The sequence below is a fragment of the Pipistrellus kuhlii genome, unplaced genomic scaffold (assembly GCF_014108245.1).
Source record: "Pipistrellus kuhlii isolate mPipKuh1 unplaced genomic scaffold, mPipKuh1.p scaffold_m20_p_30, whole genome shotgun sequence".
In the NCBI taxonomy this organism is placed as follows: domain Eukaryota; kingdom Metazoa; phylum Chordata; class Mammalia; order Chiroptera; family Vespertilionidae; genus Pipistrellus; species Pipistrellus kuhlii.
This window is the reverse complement of record NW_023425530.1, coordinates 4,933,792-4,952,868: the sequence shown is the minus strand read 5'-3', so window position 1 is coordinate 4,952,868 and position 19,077 is coordinate 4,933,792. Positions and strand designations below refer to the sequence as shown.

The window sequence follows — 19,077 nt, the reverse complement described above, 5'->3', positions numbered from 1 at the left end:
CATGAGGTTTCCCCTTGAGGAATTGCTGGGAAGGCTTCAGCACGCTGGACAGAGCCTGAGCATTGCCTGGAGGCCAGGGAAGTGGCCTACATGAGGGTGGAGTGTGAAGGCGCCCTATTAGAAGCTGCGCTCATGGCCTCTTTGGAGCTGCAGCTGCTGCGGTCAAAGGAGTCCAGAGTGTTTTTCCTTGGTCGCTGTTCTGTTCCTTAACTGATTTGCAACATTTCAGGAAAACAGTTAAAGAAAAAAACAAAAACAAAAAAACAGAAGCGGTGCCTGTGAGCACCCTATGGGAACGTGGCAGGGGCGGGGCCTATGAAAGATCCTATTAGAATGGTTTGTGATGACGCAAGGCGAGGGGGCGTCCCTGGGCAGGGCCAGTGAAAGGCTTCCATTGGGCTGGGGCTGTTGATAGGGCCTGAAAGGGGCGGGTGGCGTGTACCAGGGCGCGTCTAGGGGTGGTTTTGAAAGTGCTGTTTGCAGAAGTGGGGCTATGGCCGGTTTCTGTTCCCAAGTGGAGGCCTGCACATCATCACAGAAGCATAACCAGATTCATGGGCACTCAGATCCCTCAATTTCTTTTTTGTTTTTTAAATATATTTTATTGATTTTGTACAGAGAGGGAGAGATAGAAACATTGATGAGAGTCATTGATCAGCTGCCTCTTGCACAGCCCCTACTGGGGATATGCCCACAACCAAGGTACATGCCCTTGACCAGAATCGAACCGGGGGCCCTTCAGTCCCCAAGCCGACGCTCTATCCACTGAGCCAAACCAGTTTCAGCAGATCCCTCAATTTCTTATCAGAGTCTCTCAAATTGGGTACTAGGTGGTTGGCCTTAAGAAGCAGGTACTTGGATGTCCCAGGACTCATAAGTGCAGGAGTTAAGATTTCTGGGTACAGAATGGGGAATCCCTGAACTCTGAAGTGGGCTTTTCAGATACCTCTAACATTGAAACAGGGGTCCCAGGTTTATCCATCTGGGTGTGGGGGTGGGGCACAACTTATTTTTGCCCCTCCCCTTCCCCAAGCCCAGCTGCCAAGAGGTTGAATTAAGATGTCAGTTTCTTGGGAGACAATGGGAAGACCATGGACAGGACTTGGAACCTTTGGTATTGACCTCATGGGCACTCCCTAGCCATTCCTATTTGTCTCCCCACCACCACCACCACACACACACAGTGAGGGGAAGAACTGTGAGCCTGGGCTCTTCCCTTCTTTCTTTCCTGAGGCAAGATAATGCCTCTTGCCAGGTCAGTCTGCTGGTCTGGGACATTGTTTTAACCTATCTTGGGCCTGTGTGCTTTCTTTCCCAAGTCCAGTGGATTCTGCCAACTAAGTCCCCCTGAACCTCACAGCCTGGAATTTCCAGAACTCAAGCCTCATTCCTGGTCTGTTGCCCTCATTCTTACCTCTCCCACATATCTATTATCTACCCAAGTCAAAAGGGCTGTTTTGAAGCTTGACTTAATCTGGGGTCTTCCCAGATCAGAATCCTTCCATAGCTCCCAATTATTGTCAGGATAAAGGTCAGAATTCCTCTGGCTGGTGGTCAAGGCATTGCACTGGGTGCCCCTCATTGGCCCAGGAACATTTATTTTTGCAACCAAAAAGCTTCTCTCTCTTGAGTTCAGATACTTTAATGCTATTCCCAACCCCCAACTGAAATTTTGTTGCCTCTGCATGGCATACCTTTCTCTTTCCCTCCCCAACACCCCTCTGGTCTCAGTTCAAGCATCCTGTCTCACTTGAAACACAAGCGCCTTCCCTGACCCGTCCTGCACATATGGAACAGGGTCCTCTTGGTGCCTAGAAGCACCACGAGGGCAGGGACCAACTCTGCTGCCAAAGTTCTAGCAACCAGTGCAGGAGTGATACAGAAACCAACAACCAATAACGTGGAGTGAATCAAACAATGAACACAGAAGTTTCCATTTATTCTAAAATGGGTTAGAATGAGCATCTGGGCCAAAAAGGCTTGCAGCAAAGAGCACAGTCAGCATGGGGCTCACATCCGGAGACTGAATCTCAGCCGACTGCCCAGCTGTGCAGGTCCAGGCCTCGGGGCAGGGCAGCTAGGTGGTAACTTTCAGGTCAGACTGAAACCTAGTCCAGAGGGACATGAGGCCCAGTGACTGGCAATCTAGAGGTGGAAATCCTGGATCTGTAACCTAGTATTGCTTAGAGGTCGCCCTTAGTCCTGTCACCAATCCCCAACAAATTAGTCCAAACTTCTGGAAAGGCCCTGCCCCTCCCTCAGAAGACACGTTGACCCACCATGCCCATGTCCAGCTTTCCCATCAGTGGTTTGGTCTCCTTTCCTGAGCCCTCTGGAGTGTTGTGTCCAGTCCCAGAGCACTGACAACCCCCAGCCCACGGCCTATTCACCAAGCACCCTCTCTGATCAATTCGCTGAGTAAGCACGTGGGCCGCTGGTCCTTCCTGCCCATGTCTGGTGACCTTTGCTGGTGACTGAAAGATGCATGACACTCAACCAGTGTATGGTCTAAGCATCTCCACCATAGGCCAGCTGTTGCCCACTATGGCCCTGGCCGAATTGAAGCTCATTGAGGCCCTTCTCTTGGCTAGTTTCCTGGGCAACAGACTTTAAATGGGTGATGCACCAGCAACAAGGCCTTCACGCTGAAGGTGGGTTACATCTTCCTGAGCCCAGCCTCCTGGAGCAGCAGGTCCTGAGGGCTGGGATATTGCAGTTGGTCTCATGCATCACCAGGCCATCAGTACCAATGAGGTCCCCAAGTAGGATTAAAGTGCCAAGGGATCTGGGCTCATGAGCTGTCCCCTCAGGACAGATACCCACTGCGCTGCAAAGATGCTGCTGCCTCAGTGTTGTCCAGACCTGACCATGGTAATCCTGGCTATGGCTGAAACTCCCAGGGCTGTGCCAGCAGTCCAGTGGGTGAAGCCTTCACCTAACCCTATAGTGGGCTGAACAATGTCTCCCAAAAGATATGTCCACGTCCTAACCGCTGATGCCTGTGAATGTGACTGCACTTACAGGGTCTCTGTAGATAGAAATAAGGATCTTGAAATGAACTCATCGTGGATTAGAGTGGGCACTAATCCCATTGATTTGTGTCTTTGTAAGAGGAAGATTTGAGACACTCATATTCATACATTAGAATATGGTAGTGGTCCCTTCTTGGGACACTGTTGTGAGGAAATCTGTAACAACAGGAAAGATCCAGCCCTAACCACTCTGGCTCAGTAGATAGAGCATTGGCCTGAGGACTCAAGGATCCTAGGTTTGACTGCAGCCAGGAGCTGTACTGTGGTGGTGGGCACATCCCCAGTAAGGAGTGTGCAGGAGGCAACTGGTCGATGTTTCTCTCTCATCGATGTTTATAACTCTCTATTCCTCTCCCTTCCTCTCTGTAAAGAATCAATAAAATATATTTTAAAAAGAAAAAGAAAGGTCCAGAGTTTGAAGGCATTTGGCAGGTGGGGCCAGGGCGTTCCTCCCTGTGATTTATGAGTGATGCAGGCTCTGTCCAAAGCCCGTATCCTGTCATCACAAACACAAGATCCCAAAGATGTCACATGGGCCTTTTTTCCCAGCCCCTGCACATGTCCAGGAGAGGAGTTGGGGTGAATATCCACCCTCACTCGTATACATACTTGAAGGATCCCAAGGCACTTCAGGCTGATCACAATGCTTACACTGTTGGCCACCTGACTGGATTCACGGGGCCCCTCTCCCTGACCTGGACCACTTGGTATCTAGGACCTCCTCTGTGGCAGCAGAGAGCAAACGTCTTCCAATGTTTTCTCTTTTAGTGCAGAATATCTTTTTTTCACCTCTCCAAGAAAACAAGTCTTCATCCTTTGAAGGCACACTGAAGTTTCTGCCTCGGCTGAGTGATCCTGTATCAAGAATGGTTTGTACTTCTCCCAGTACCCACGATGAACAAGCAGGGGAGGACAAAGCGCTTAGGCCGTGAACTGTGCCTGGGTCTGAGAAGGTGAAGAGGCAGCAAGTCGACAGGAGTCCCTGCAGAGGGCAGTCCAGGCTGTCTGCCCACAGGGCTCTTCAGACAGGCCGCCCCAAGTTGAGAAGGGCTGTCCACCCCCATAGCGCTGACGTGTAAGTGTAGGATGTTTTGCAGCATTGGCTTCTATCCACTGTGCGACAATGTCTCCCAAGCACTACACAATTGCCTGGGATTGAGAAACAGTGCTCCAGAGAAACCCACTGCAGAGAAGCCCACCTGTGCACTGTGAAATTCTCAGTAGAGGTGCCGCAGAGCACCACCCCAACATCGATGATTCCACCTGGGGATGCCTCAGGCAGATTTCAACCAGGCTTTTTCAAATTAGGTTCTATGTACCAAACTTAATTCATGGTGACTTCAAATTGCACTTATACTACCTCTAGAACTAATGGAGCATAAAACAAAGCATGCTGAATTGTGAGAGCATGGGCCACTAGGCTGCTATGCAGACACAAGGGCCTGCGGAGCTCACTGGGACATAGGGGCTACAGATTCCAGGTAACTGGTTGCTGGCCCTGACCAATTCAGTCAAGATGTCTCTAAGCCTGGAGGTAGCCACTATACCCTCCCTAGTGGGCAGGGACCACCCTGCCACATGTGCCCCTTGCCAGTGCTGGAAACAGAGTGGAGGAACCTGTCCATTGCACTCCTGGAGGGTCAGACATCCAGGCCTACGACGGCAGTTTTTTTCTTTTTCTTTTTTATTTGTCTACATTCAGCTGAATTCAAATGTACTGCCTGAATGATCCAGACATACAAAAACCCCACTCTTTCCCACTGTTTTTTTAAAATAAAATCTTCACTTATAAAACTGAAACACTAAAGCATTAAAATACGGAAAGCTCGTTTAACTCACTTCACAAAAGCATTAACAGATGAGGTATCCCTTCTGTAACTATTTCAAGACAAACTGAGTTAACACTAACACCAATTGTAAATAGACAGAGGGATACTGAACTGTAAGAACTCAGAAAACTCTACTCGGACAAAGTTGTAATGGCAACTAACAAACCACTGAAGACGTGGAGTCCCAAACACGGCTAAATATGGGTCACAGAACGGGTCACAGAGTGACCGGCTGCACCTCACAACACAGCAACGTGGACAGGGTAGGGCAAGAGGGCCCAGCGGGGCCGCAGACATGTTAACTGTGATGCATAAAACGGAATCTTACAACGAGGAGGGGTAAGTGCAGAAGGTACAAGTCTTCACCCTCGGGCTTTATCTGTACTGGTAGCTCATGCTGTGGTCTGCGTTCCTGCCGTAGCCTCCCTGGGATGACTGGTAGGAGCTGGGAGGGCCGCTGTAGTTCTGGCTGGACGCCGGGGAGTTGTAGTTCGATTGTGACGAGTAGCCTCCTGAGGGAAAAAGGGTGGGGATCAGCCCAGTCACAGAGGTGCCAGCAGTGGAAGCTCTAACTGGGGCTAAGCACCAGGCTCTTACTTGGCTCTCAGTATTGCCAGCATTTCTTCATGTAGGTGCCAAAATTTAGGGTATGACAATTTCTGGACCCCTGGTTCTAAAAGCCAAGAAACCAAATGCAGCCAAAACCAGTTTGGCTCAGTGGCTAGAGCATCAGCCTCCGGACTGAAAGGTCCCGGGTTCGATTCCGGTCAAGGGCATGTACCTTGGTTGCGGGGACATCCCCATTGGGGGGGGTGTGTGTGTGTGTGTGTGTGCAAGAGGCAGCTGATCGATGATTCTCTCATTGATGTTTCTAACTCTCTATCCCTCTCCCTTTCTCTCTGTAAAAAATCAGTAAAATATATTAAAAAAGAAAAAAAAGAAACCAAATGCATGCCTACGTCGGTGTTTGCATAGGACCCCATAAACCCTGTCTCCGCTTTCTGTTCCTATCCACACAGAAGCCAAGAGACAGCTGTAACCGTGGCCCTGTCCAGACTATCTGCCCAAACTAGGCCACACCCATCCTCACAGCCTCTGACTGTGTGGCTCTGCGGACCCCCAGCTCCCCCAACCCCCCTTCCATGCTGTACCATCTGCTGCTCCAGGCCCACCTTGTTTGCCTTGGTACGAGGAGCCGCCCCCAGAACCTCCTCCGTAGCCCCCATGTGACCCCGGGTTGTAGGACGACCCGCCTGAAGCGTAGCTGTTTCCGCCGCTGCGGCCTCCGCTACCACTGTAGTCTGGGGGAAGAGAAGAGTGTGGTTAAAGGGCCTTGTGCTGCAGCCCTGGATGTGGCAGACTTTTGGCCAAGACCCTGGACCCTTGCAAATTTCCGTCCTGACTGCTTAAATTTGGCACATAAAAAGCCAGTCTCACCACAAACTGCTTGGGGCTGCTTGGAATCCATGCCCTGGACTGTCCTGATCCCCACATTCTGAAGCCAAGTTCCATCCTACTTTCCCACCTGCTCCTCCAACCTAAGCTTCCCAGCAGCTCAGGAATTGCAGAGTTAGCCCAGGTCCTGGCCCTGCTGCTGGGTGTCCCATCACGAACCACAGCATTCCTACCCTTCCCCGCGGAGCCGCCGACACAGGGCGGCCCACAGTTCTGTGCGTGAGGTTGGGGGGATGGAGCACAGAATAAGTCACCCTCTTATAGGGCTGGAGGTGACTTTCTCCACAGGTCACCTCCAAGTGGCTAGCCCAGACTCCGACTCCGACTCCACCCTGTGTCCCAGTCTCAATCCACAGCTCAGAAGCTTTAGCCTGGGGGCCTCTAGCTCCAAGTTTGTCCCAATGCCCACCCTGAGGCCAGTGCCTCCGACTTCTTCCAGTCCCAGGCAGAGGGGGGCAGTACTGAGTTTCTGGGGGACTGGATGCCAACTCACTGAATTTGCTCTCGTAGCTGTAGTCGGAGCCGCCCCCGCCCCCGGGGGAGCTGTAGGAGTTGGAGTAGTAGTTGCCTTGGCCGTGACTATAGCTTTTCTGCTTGCCCTGCGGGGGGCCATAGTTGCTGTACTGGCTCTGGTTGTAGGACTGCTGCTGGCCTGGGTGGGGCTGGTAGCCTGAGCCGTAGGAGGGCTTCTGCTGGCCCCCATGTGGCTGTTTCTTCCCAGCATGTTTCGGGGGCACTGGGGAGCTGTAGTTGTCACCTTGGTAGTAGGAGCCGTAGCCGGAGGAGCCACCACCGCCCCCGCCGCCGCCACTGCCAGCATTCCCAGAATGCCCTCCATTGCTGTAGAACTGACCTAAACAGGAAGGCATCCAGTCAGGTGGAGGCTCAGGTAAACAGAGTGGGAACAGAGGTATAGGGAGGGAAGGTCGAAGCTGTGGGTCCTGAAGGCTGACCCAGAAGCCTGCTGCTCAGGTGGGGGCAGAGTAAGAGGCAGGAGAGCAAGGAGCAGCAGCTCCAGTCCCTAAAGCAGCCTGGGCTGGGCTGGCCCAGCCTTCAGCTCCACTCACCCATTAGCTGATGACAATGGATCTTTGCCAAGCAGCGGCACGGCAGCACGCTGAGAGCAGCTTTTGCAGCGGATGTCAACGTTACAATGAGATGGGCTCCGAGTGCAGGATGACATTCACAACTAGCTGACTGCTACCCAGATGTCCCAAACGATGACAGGAAAAGCAAAGCCCAGAGAAGCAACCAGCCCTCCCCTGCTGCGCTGGGAAGAGGCTTGGCAGTCACAGGCTTGGGTGACCCCAGGAAATGCTCTTTACCAGGTCCCTGACATTGGTGTCATTCTTAGAAGACCAACTGGTCTTGGCCTGGTTCTAGAGGAACCAGGAACGGACACTTAAGTCTGGTGGGATTTATGCAAACACATGCCTTAAAGAGCAATTCCACAGCCTCCTGGGGAAAGAAGACTTAGGGTGGGATCAGAAGATCCAAGTGGTCCCCCAGAGGGCACCTCACTGTTCCCAGCACAGCTGCTGGGCTCAGGCAGGACTGAGCAGCAGGACTGACAAGCGTGCAGCAAGCTGCCACATTCTCAGGCTCAAGGGCAGAGAATGTCACAGAGCACCCCCACTTCTGGTCATTAGGTAAGGACCCCCCCAGTACAGTCAAGATATTGCTCCCAAAAGACACTCAAATGGACGGTGGGAGATGGGTCAGCTAAGGTGTGGGCAACAGGGAGAAGATTGGTCCTATGGATTGCTGTCCATCCTGGCTGGGCAGTGTCCAGTCTCCTGCAGGGACAGTGGAGCTACTGGGTTCCTAGAGCAGGTAGGCCTGGGCATGCCTTTGCTGGTTAGCTGTGCCTCTGTCTACAGATGGTTGAGGCTGGTGCTTGGTCAGCCTGGCTATGCCCAGTGTAGGTAGGGGACGCTGCCACACCACCTGTCCTGTTCCACGTAAGAGTCCCTCGTCTTCTGGGTAAATTTGGGAGTCCTCACCAGCCTTCCACCGGAAGATGTGCACTCCACAGTGGTGTGCCTTGGGTTGTTTGAACAGTAATTTGGATAGAACTGATCTTTGCCATAGGTTTCTTATCTTCAGGGGGGCAGGCTCCGCCCTCTACCAACACCCCCATCAGAAAGCCAAGGACAAGGATGTGTCCCACAATGCACGAAGAAAACACAGGAGGACAGGACAGGAGGGCCTCTTCAAGCCCCCTCTTAGAACTCGGCCACATCGGCCTACACTGAGTGCTGCCTCCTCACCCCTCCACAAGCACGGGAATGAATGAAGACGCCAAATAGTTAGGGCTTGTTACTTTAACATGTATTGATTAAAAAAAAATAAAGGAGAGGGGAAGTTTTCAACGTCATTCAGGATAACTATTTCCTGGTATAAAAAGACATTATTCTCAAACAATAACTTTCTAAAAAAAAAAAAAATACATCATGCAAAGTTTTAAAAAGTTTCACTGAATGTTTCAAACCTCTGAGAACAAATTATGCAGTAACCGTTTTTGACCAGTTTTTGCCTGAATAAACGCAAAATCTTGCAAGTCAACAGAGAGGCAGGCTTTGCTGCAAAAAGAACTGCTGATCAGAGATAAAACCGGATGTTTCCAGGGACTCCCACCAGGAAATGGGGGCCTCAGTGTGCCTCTCCACACGGAGAAGCCACAACCTCAAGCCTGTTCCTGAAGGTAAGAAGGGTGGAAGCTTCCAGGGCTTCTGTCGCAGCCGTGCGCCCAGCAGTAAAGGCTGAGGTAAAATTTTCACCGGAGAATTGAGCTATATATTAGGCTCTTTCTGCTTGATTTATTTTTTTAAAACTCAATTTAAGAAAATTCAAGAATTCCATTCATTTGCAACTGTAATCAGGACTTGCAAAATTTTGCATTATTGATCCCTTAAGCCTGTCTATTTCTTGCACTAAATGATGGAAGCACAGTTTTGATACCTTTGAGAGTTCACCTCTAGCTAAACCAGCCACAGAATGTCGCATCCCCAATCACCCACCAGAGCATTTACAAGAGGCAGGAAAGGTTAACTTTGCACAATATACAATTCCCCAATGTTCCCGTTCCCATTGTTTCACATGCTTATAAAAAAAAAAAAATAAGAAAAAGAAAAAAAAGTCGGTTGCTCTGGATTCATATGTGGTGAAATTGTTTTCAGCACTATCAAAGGCATCAACCAGATTTGGGAATTTGTTAAAAGGTTAAAAATTCATACAAAACCTGCTGTAAATTAAGACAAAGGTAGATTAAAATGCATCATTATCTGTCTCTTAAATAAAGTAATGCTTTCCATAAAAAGCAAAGGTGGGCTTTTGCCTTGATGCTGACCAACGCTGGCTCTAGAATTCTGTGCAATTCTGCACAAAAAATGCATTCTCTGAAAATTGTTTTCCACTTATTGTGAACTTCAATATGACCAAGTTCAAAGGCAAATCACGATAAAAACTGCCATTGTCTTAAATTCTGCAGGCTAAGAGTTTCAGACAAGCTGCGGTGACAAGCCACGGTTGAGAAACCCAGTGAAGCACAGGGGCACAGCACGGACACTTTAGGTTTTGGAGTTCGAGAAAATTGGAGTAAAAAGTTGATTTTGTGTGCAATACTTTTAGATGTTCTAGGAAGACCCAAAATCATGATAGCCGTAGCAGTCTGTGAAAAAGTCACCTACAAAAGGGGGAGACAGAGCAGAGAAAAAAAATTAGAATTCTTTTGAAAAATGGCACAGAGCGCCACATTTGAAATTCATGTTTTAGATTTCTCTGCTCCTGTAACCCCCCAATGAAGGCTCCTTCTCAAGACAAGAGCTGTGCATTGTCAGGAAAAGTATATTCACAGGACTGGTGCTTCGTTCACATGGCTCAAAGCAGAGAAATTTAAAATTTTTTTACTTTTAAGGTACTTTCAAGTCACACAGTGTGTTAACATTTACAGAGTAAGTCACACTTTTGCAGGACGGGGAGGGTGGGGGCCTTGAGGACCACCTGATCTAATCACTGAGGATGGGTGTGGGCCACCCTGACCTAACTCAGGCATGGGAACTACACTGCAGCTTCTTCCCAAACTCAGACCAAGAGAAAGAACACACTTACTGTAGCCAGCTGTTGCTGAGTTGCCTCCATACCCATAGCTGCCATACCCAGCGCCTGGAAAGGAATCGACAGTTATCAGGGCTGGAAGCAGGTCTCCTTTGCATCTGCCTCTCCCAGCATCGCAGCTCAACCCAAGGGGCCCCACACACCCCAGAGAGCAAGACAGGCCCAGGGTACAGGACAAGGTTCCTCACCCGCATTCATGTAGTTTCCATGGTTGGCGCCACCAAATCCTCTTCCTCTACCTCGACCACGGATGCTCCCTCCTCTCCCCCGCCCTCGAAGGTTGGGGGGCGGGGGCGCTTCTTTGTGCATAGGGCCTCCCATGCCAAAACCAGGGTTATGTGGCTGGACAGGAAAGGACAGACAAGTTAAATTTGCCTCATTTTCAGGTAACAGAAGAAAGAATTCATGCCTAGCTTAAATGATTGCAGGGCAGCCAGTTACCTTAGCAGCAAATTTCAGTCCACCTCTGACAGGCACAGGTGCCCTCTTCTTATTGGCTTCCAGGGAGAGGGGGGCATCAGGGAATAGCTTTTCTAACGCAGCCAGGGCAGCATGTGCTTTTGCCACCTTTTTGTTTGAGCCAGCACCTTGAAACTTCTGTCCATCTACCTCGACCTGGAAGAACAGACACGTGTCAGGGGTGAACCAAAGGCTCCCACTGGGGCAAAGGAGCTCTCCAAAGACTCCAGGCCTCCACAGGAGCCAGTGCAGGACCACTCACCTCCATGATAAAGCGCTTGTCATGGCTGCTACCAGTTTCTGAGATGAGCTCATATTTGAGGCCACGCCTCTTCTCATTAAGTTCCATAACGGGGTTCTTGCCATGCTTGGTCAGGATCGGCCCCTGCTGTTTTATGTTCTCAGGGAAAACAGAAAAAGGGGGAAAACAAAACAAAAACAAACCCAACACACTCAGCCAGAGCTGCCTAACACGTGGTGGACAGCCACTACCGCATCACAGCCCCCCACTCCATGTACCCTGCTGTCCCACACTGCCCTCGCCTCTGAAAGCCATCTATCTGCGAGCCTCCCAGCAAAAGGATGAACTCCAATCCCAGCCACAGGATATCTACCTGCCCCTTCTTCTGGGAAATAGCCTATCACTGAGTGAGGGTCACCCCTGTACAACCCTGAGTACTAAGTCAACATCAGCAAAGCCTTCTGGGTAGTAGTTCAAAGGCTCACATCCAGTTCCCACTATAGGTTCCTAGACTGGAAGGTGACTCCTTTGGGAGAAAATGATGAGGATCAGCAACCGTCCAGGTTCACAGGACACAAGGCTGCCTGCACTCCCTGTTGGGCTATCCAGTGCCCACCATGGCTCACCTCAGTAGTGGGATCCGCAGTAAAGGTGGCAGTGGGGGTTGAAGCGGCTTCTACCACGGGTGGAGGGGCCATGACAGCTGGCTTGGCCTCAGTTTCCTCAGCCGAGTCCTCCCCCTTACTGGAGTCTCTGCCTTCAGCACCAGTAGGCAAGCCCATGTCCTGTAACACCTGGGAGGGAGATCCGCAAGGCCCTGTGAGGGCTGGGGCTCAGCACTGGGGCACTCTGAATCAGAGTTCCTAGGGTGGCACCCAGCAATTTTCAGGGTGTTGTTTCCTTTTGCTCCCCACATGCCCAACCATGTGTAGACACCTTCTGCCTGCCATGCCGACAAAGGCATTCTTGCCACACGTGAATTTACAAACATTAGAAAAATCTAACCATTTCATTGTTTATATACGCCCCCTAAGCCTCATAGTGTTTGCGCTAGGACTTAAATGGGAGATGACAGCTCTGAAAAAATCCTAAGATGAATAAAGTGCTTTTGCTATCTGAAGAAAAAGCATGGGTTGGATAATGCCACCAGATAACATACCTTAACAGCCACATGCAGCTTGGCAGTCTTTTTGGATGGTCCTGAGGCCTCAAATGAGCTGCCATCTACTTCCACAGACATGGTGAAGATGGGGGCATGGACCGGACCCGCCTGGGAAACCAGTTTATACTGCAGCCCGGGCTTCAGCTGGTTCAGCCTCATCAGGGCATTCATAGCCTGGGGAGGCTCTGCCTTTTCCTCTAGAGAAAGACCACCACCATCACCGAAACATCAGCAAGTTCTGAACTGGGGAGGGAATCACTTCTCAGATGGCCTTTTGCAATGGGATACGATGGACTGGGCAGCTGCAAGGCCTTGTCTATGCTGCTCCCAGATACATGCCACCGCTGGGGTCACCAGTAGGGGCACCCCCCCCCCACTTGCATTCTGTACCCATCTGATATACTTAATCATTTTAAAGACAACTTAAATTTGTCTGAAAAGACAACTTAAACACATTGTGGCTAACCTTAAATGGAGACAGATAGAAGGTTTAAAAAAAGGCCGAGGAACGAATGCCTGTACCTTTCTTCTGAATCTTCTTCTTCTTTTTGCTGGGAGACTTTTCCTCTCCATCCTCCTCCATTGGGCGTTTCATTGGCGTAATGGCGTAGGTGGTACTGGGCGGGATTTGAACTGAAAGGAGAGATCAGGACAGAAGCAGCTAAGAGTCTAGTCTGGTGCTCTGTGAGGGGCTCACAAGGTTGCTGCCCAACCTGGAACCCTTGGCAGACTTACCCGTGTAGTCCACTGGGTTTTCATTCTTTGGTTTCTTGGGCATCTTAGAAGGCAGAGGGTCCATACCCAGGACTTGATGCAGCTGGCCAAATGCAGCAAGTCGCAGAGCATGCTGGAAAAGGGGAAGTGGAACAGGATCCTGACTCAGCCGCTCTGTGTGCCTGGCCAAGGTGTGTATGCTTGCTAATGCCTTCTGGAAGGGGCAGGAGCTGAGGGGTTGCTAATGGTCTCCCCTACAATAGCAAGGGGTCCCCCAACAGCCAGGAGAGGGCCTGACTGCCAGGACCCAGCCTTGCTGTGGGGGAAGGCCAGCCTGTGACCACCCGCCTCAAGAGGAATACAGGAGACCCCAATCTGGGGACTGGTTGCCACACGGAGCCACGTGATGGGCCTGCAAAGGAAGGACCCCTGGAAGAGTCTAAATAGCAAATACGTCTCCCCACTGAACTCAGTGTCTGAAAACAGCACTCGAGCAGGCTGAGGAGCAGGCTACAACCACGCGTGGCGCCAGGGGAAAGAAGAAGCCCAGATGGGGGCGTCCTGTATCAGGCACAATCCCTTCGCCTTCAGTCCCAACCTGAGCCTACTGTCCAGTGGCGACCCTGAGAATACCCAGTAATGGAACTAGAAGCCAGTGATTACAGACTGGGTAAGGGCTCACGGTGGCAATGGCGATGACTATACCTGCGCACTCTGTGTGATATCTTCCCGTTGCTGTCTGTCTAGATGCCCAATAGCATCAGTGGCTTCTTTTTCACAAGGGTCATAAATGCCAGAACCATCTGAAGGCAGGAAACAAGGAAGATATGCAGAGGATTATCGTTTAGTGTCTCGGAAGAGTTGTACTGGCTGAGGGAACCAGATGCGTTACCCCCCGCGCCCCATCCACACCCAGCTCTGGAAAACACGCTGAGCTCGGTGACCCACTCAGCATCCAGCCCATGAGAAAAATAATCCACACGTGTCTCAGAGCAAGGAGCTCACATGGGAGTGGGTCACCAGTGCCCCGGATCCGCCCTGAGTCACAGCTGCGGAGCCGGCACAGGGCTGGATATGATGGTGCAAGAGGGTAGTCACATGCTTTAGCCCTATGGGGACATGGAGCTGCTGCTGCCCTAACCCGGTCAGGGGACTCGCCAGGAAGTGGCCTCAGGCCTTGATCCCTGTCCTTTTCCTGTAACTTGCAAAGCACAAGGCCCCAACCTGGCATCACGATGCCTGACGCCAGGCACTCCAGCACTCTCCGCAGGGCCTCGCCAGCGCCCATGGGTCTGTTGGCTGTGCCGATGGACTTTTCACAGAGAAGCTCAAGGGGCTGAAAGGCAAGAGGGATAGTTAGCCTATATTCAAGTAGGGTGGGGGGAGGAGGTTGACCAATGCTGAGGAGCTGTCACTGTGTATGTGTGAGGAGGGGTTGGCATGGAAAGTCATAACCATTCAAGTTCATGTCAGGGCTAAGCCAAGATGGGACACATAGAACAGGGCTCAACAACTTTACCTTCAAGGGCCAGACATTTCAATCTTTTCAGCCCCATTGGCCAGAAGGCCAAGTTAAAGCTATTTTGTAGGTACTTATATTCAAAATTATAAAACATCCTTAAGTATGTTTTACTTAACACAAGCAGCTGGCCAGAATTGGCCTGTAGGCCTATTTGCTGACTGCTGGCCAAGAGTAGCCACAAAGGCTTCACCATGGAGTTGAGCATGTCACAGTATGTGATAGCCCCCTCCCTAGGCTGAGCTGTGTACCTAGTCAACAGTGATGGGGGTCCTGGTCTCACTTTGACCTTTCACCCAGGATGTGGCATACAGTAGTTGCTCAACAAGCAGCTAGGATGGGGACACATCAACCACACCCCAAAGGACCACTCTGGCCCAGATACCAGAAGATACTCCTGGGCTGTGGAAGAAGGTCCCTGGTACACAATCCCCAGGTGGCCATAGCTAGAAGGTGCCTTACCCATCCTCTTAGAGGACCCCACGTGGGCACTCGGCTGCACAGATCCCTCAGGACCCGGATGACAATAACACAAGACTTCAGCCCATTGGCTCTGGCCTAGAGGAACAAAGAACAGGATCTTTACACCAAGGCACCTCCCAGAACATAAGGCAAACATGAACAACACAAGTCTCAGGTTGCTACTTTGTCCAGGGTAAAGGAGAAACATCCACAACCATCAAGTGTGTGGTTGGCAGTGAAGCCACTGTATGGACGACAATAATGTTACTCTTGGCACAAAGCAGCAGCAACCCACCTACTCAGTCACAGCCTCCTTGGGGACTGGTCAAATGGTCTATGCGTGCTGCATTAGCAACTGCATGCCTGCAGGTGCTAAACTCTGCACGGCTTTGGTCAACATTACTGAAACGTTACAGTGCAAGTTAACCACGTTAAAACTTAGGAATTCTCTACCAAAGACAAATAGAAGAACAAAATGCAAACCTGGAACCACTTGGCGTGTCGGAGGGACGCCAAGGCAGCAAGGCATTTCTGCCTATCCAGGACGTCCGGGGGGTCGTTGACTGATAGCGTTTCTATTCATGGATGGAATAAGAAGACAAGGCACAGTTTGACCAAGGGGTTTCTGTCAGGTGGAAAGGGGATGTGGCAGTTTCCTAAAGAGTAGTGGAGGTTCCCAGAATGTCAAGTTATCTCTACCCTGGACCAGGGAAGGAGAAGCCAGAGTATGTCAACTCTGCCTAGAGAGGAAAATGCAAAAATTGGAGGCCCCTCAAAAAAAAAACCACACACAAAAAAAACAAAAAATGAAAATACAAGTGGGAAGTTACTCTACAAGGAATAATCCCACAGGGGAGGGAATAGATAGGTGGATCCTATCTTCTAATAGACTGTTACCATGCTTCCTCCCCATTATCTCCCAATAAATTAGCTGTATTAAAATTTCCAATAGAAAAAAAAAAAGAAAAAAAAGAAAGAAAAACCTACAAAAAACAAAAACAGTGGTATGGGGAGTCAAAATGAACTCCCTCACTGCTTCCCACAACAGCCATCCCAAGGCATCTTCAGCAAAGGGGACCACCTCCACCCACCAGGCAGGACTGCCCTAGCCCCAGCCCTTGACAGAGAGAGTCCTGTTGGTCAAAGGTCCAGCTTCCCTAAACTGATAAACTAAAAGGGCTTTGGTAGTTGGATTCAGGTATCAGAACCACAGGAATCAAAGGACAGCAACAAGGGTGCTAAGTGTGAGCCCATGCTGCAGCAAAACTGGTGTTTTTGCAGTTTCTGCCCTGTGTGTATCAGGGATTTGGAGAAGGCCTGTTCCCTTTATTTGTGGTGATATTTGTGATAAACAACATTCACAAAGAGGAAAGCCCTGGTAGGACTCTGAGCTGTAAAAGCATTATTTGTGTCTGAGCTTTTGTTTTTTGAAAAACCACATAACTGTTTAACTCTGTATTGGCTCTTTGCATTTCACTTTGTATCAGCTCTTTGCATTTCAATTACTGAGCTGATCAAAGCAGCCAGGGGAAGGAAGACAACCGAAGAAGCCCTCAGTTCTGCTGCACCGCAAGCTGCTACTACAACTCCACTGGGATGTTTATGCAGAAGCCGTCTGGTTGTCTTCCACAAAAAAAAAAAAAAAAAAAAAAAAAAAAAGCAACATGACCCTGGACATACTTTTTCAAGGCCATAGAAGAGAATGGCTCAACAGAAAAACCAACTGTAACACTGGTGACAGCATTTAAGGATTAAGACAAACCAAAATGGTGCAATCCTCTGAAAAGTGCTACTCACTTTTAGTGCAACTGTTTGATCAAACTCCCCATTACCAAACAGGAGATGTGATCTCAGAGTACAAGTGGGCAAAAGCTACACCAATAACCTTTATTCAACGCAGTCTAAAACTGAATAGCACGTTTAAGTAATGAGGGAACACCAAGTTTACAAAGTCCTGCTGGCCTTCTCAGCCTCCCTACCTCCAGCTAATACTTTCTCCATTTCTTCTCTGACAACAGGGGATGTCAGGTGGATAGTCAGGGACAATGGAGGCTCTTTTGTGTTTTTTATCACTATTGCAGCATCATCGACAGATTGGAGTATTTCGTACTTATCTTCTGTAACAGCCTAAAAAAAGAAAATGCAATTTTCAAAATACTTTCTCCTCAAGGGAATCAACACTTCTAGTTAGTCCCACTGGTTATTGCAGAAGACAGGCCAACATCTTGGGGTATGATGAACAGCAGGCCCTTCATTTAGGGGGTCAGAATCTCCCTCTAATTGGCAAGGTCTATGGCATTTTTCCGTTACTTCATAGACAAAGAAGTGATTTTCACAGGAAGCTTCATAATGCAACATGTAAGAGTTTGGGGTCTGGGAGGAGATGAGAATGTGAACCCTCATTTTGTCATTTACTAGTTGCATGACTGTGGACAAATCACTTAATCTAATTATGACTCTTATTCCGAGCCCTGGCAGGTGTGGTTCTGTTGATTGGGCATTGTCCTGTGCACTGAAAGGATGATGAGTCAATTCCTGGGCCAGGGCACATTTATATTTTTCTTTCTCTAAAAAAAATAATTTAAAAGTCTTAAAAACAAACAAACAAAAAACCCCTCCCAAAACACTGTGGTTTCTAACTTGTAAAATGGGCTTAATGACATGACCTACACCACAAGGCTGCAGGAGGCTTACACTGACTGCATGGAAAGCTCAGCACACAGCACACAGCGAGCATCTAGGCGCCACTATTCACACACCAGGACGAGCAGCCACCAGTATGTGGAGTGAAAACAATGTGCAGTAAAACAGTTTGTCATGAGTACGTATTAAAGCATGTACTCACTGCAAATGCACGTGTCTATAAAGATAGTCACAACCGTCTGATTTCTGTGTGTGTGTTTTTTCAATATCACTTTACATGCCTTGATGAAGTTAAGTAAAGCTTTTATATATTTTTAAAGTATCAGATGTAGGGAAGACAACTGTACTTCCAAAATCTAATCTGGGGTTTTTGCTCCTCGCAGTACTGGCCCTCAGCCGGACCACTCTGAGAATGGGGCTGTCCTGTGTATTGTAAGGTGATGAGCAGCATACCTCCTCCCTCTACCCAACAGATGTCAGTAGCACTCTACTCTTCACACTGTGACAACCAACTGTCCCCAGAAACTGCTCTGTCTCCTGGGAGTGTGCGTGCAAATTTGCCCCAGTCAAAAGCAAACAACAATAACAACCCATTCATCTAGAGATGAGACAGAAGGAGAAGCACAAATGTGAAGTATGAAAGTGATTCCACCCAAGGTTTCTGGCTTTGAAGTTGAAGGAAGCCTCAGTCATAGAATACAGTAGTGGCCTCTATGTGCTGGGAATGACCCTCAGCTGAAACAGCCAGCAAAAGGGCAGGAAACCCCCGAGGCTGGTTTGGCTCAATGGATAGAGCGTTGGCTTAGGGACTGAAAGGTCCCGGGTTCGATTCCGGTCAAGGGCAAGTACCTTGGTTGCGGGCATATCCCCGGTGGGGGGTGTGCAAGAGGCAGCTGATCGATGACTCTCTCTCTCTCTCTCTCTCTCTCTCCCTTCCTCTCTGTACAAAATCAATAAAATATATTAAAAAAAAAAAAAAAAAAAAAAAAAGGCAGGAAACTTAGTCCTACCACCACAAGGAACCGAATTATGTCAACCTGAATAAGCAGGATACAGTTTCTCCTCTACAGTCTGATTTTGGCACACAGATACCTATACAGGTCTTCTGACTTCCAGAACTGATAGTAAATCTGTATTGTTTTAAACAAAAAAGCCACAACCCACCAATCTAAATAGATTAAAATGTAGTTTATTTGCATCTTTCTCTAAAGACCCACTCCTTATATAAAATAAAATAAAAATTGTTCTTCTGCTCAGCTGGTTGAGCATCGTCCCATGCACTGAAGGTAATGCTGGTTCACATAAATGTTTCCCTTTCACATTAATATCTGTCTTTGTCTCTGTCTCTCTCTCTCCCCCATCTAAAAAAAAAAAAATCAGTAAGAAATAATAATTAAAAAAAAAGCCGAAACCGGTTTGGCTCAGTGGTAGAGCGTCGGTCTGCG

At 49.3% G+C, this 19,077-nt stretch overlaps 1 protein-coding gene and 1 non-coding gene across 5 annotated transcripts in view; one reads left to right on the top strand and one right to left on the bottom strand.

The window, feature by feature from the left end:
- Positions 1-130: 130 nt before the first annotated feature.
- Positions 131-239, top strand: LOC118731475. The gene has a single exon (XR_004991885.1). It is a non-coding gene; the product is annotated as a small nucleolar RNA SNORA16B/SNORA16A family (small nucleolar RNA).
- A 4,603-nt stretch (positions 240-4,842) lies between these two features.
- Positions 4,843-19,077, bottom strand: part of ILF3 (interleukin enhancer binding factor 3) — a 31,661-nt gene continuing 17,426 nt past the window's right edge. The window contains exons 5-20 of one of the 4 annotated variants that reach the window (XM_036459432.2): positions 16,969-17,116; positions 15,473-15,564; positions 14,990-15,085; positions 14,233-14,344; positions 13,714-13,811; positions 13,030-13,141; positions 12,817-12,927; positions 12,292-12,491; positions 11,759-11,926; positions 11,154-11,279; positions 10,874-11,047; positions 10,621-10,774; positions 10,427-10,480; positions 6,810-7,169; positions 6,034-6,162; positions 4,843-5,373 (exon numbers count right to left, since the gene is read on the bottom strand). In XM_036459432.2, the coding sequence (XP_036315325.1) occupies positions 5,237-5,373; positions 6,034-6,162; positions 6,810-7,169; positions 10,427-10,480; positions 10,621-10,774; positions 10,874-11,047; positions 11,154-11,279; positions 11,759-11,926; positions 12,292-12,491; positions 12,817-12,927; positions 13,030-13,141; positions 13,714-13,811; positions 14,233-14,344; positions 14,990-15,085; positions 15,473-15,564; positions 16,969-17,116 (2,271 nt within the window). In that variant the 3' untranslated portion in view covers positions 4,843-5,236. The remainder of the gene's footprint in view (positions 5,374-6,033; positions 6,163-6,809; positions 7,170-10,426; positions 10,481-10,620; positions 10,775-10,873; positions 11,048-11,153; positions 11,280-11,758; positions 11,927-12,291; positions 12,492-12,816; positions 12,928-13,029; positions 13,142-13,713; positions 13,812-14,232; positions 14,345-14,989; positions 15,086-15,472; positions 15,565-16,968; positions 17,117-19,077) is intronic. The other 3 variants (XM_036459433.2, XM_036459434.2, XM_045589219.1) reach the window with 3 other exon arrangements.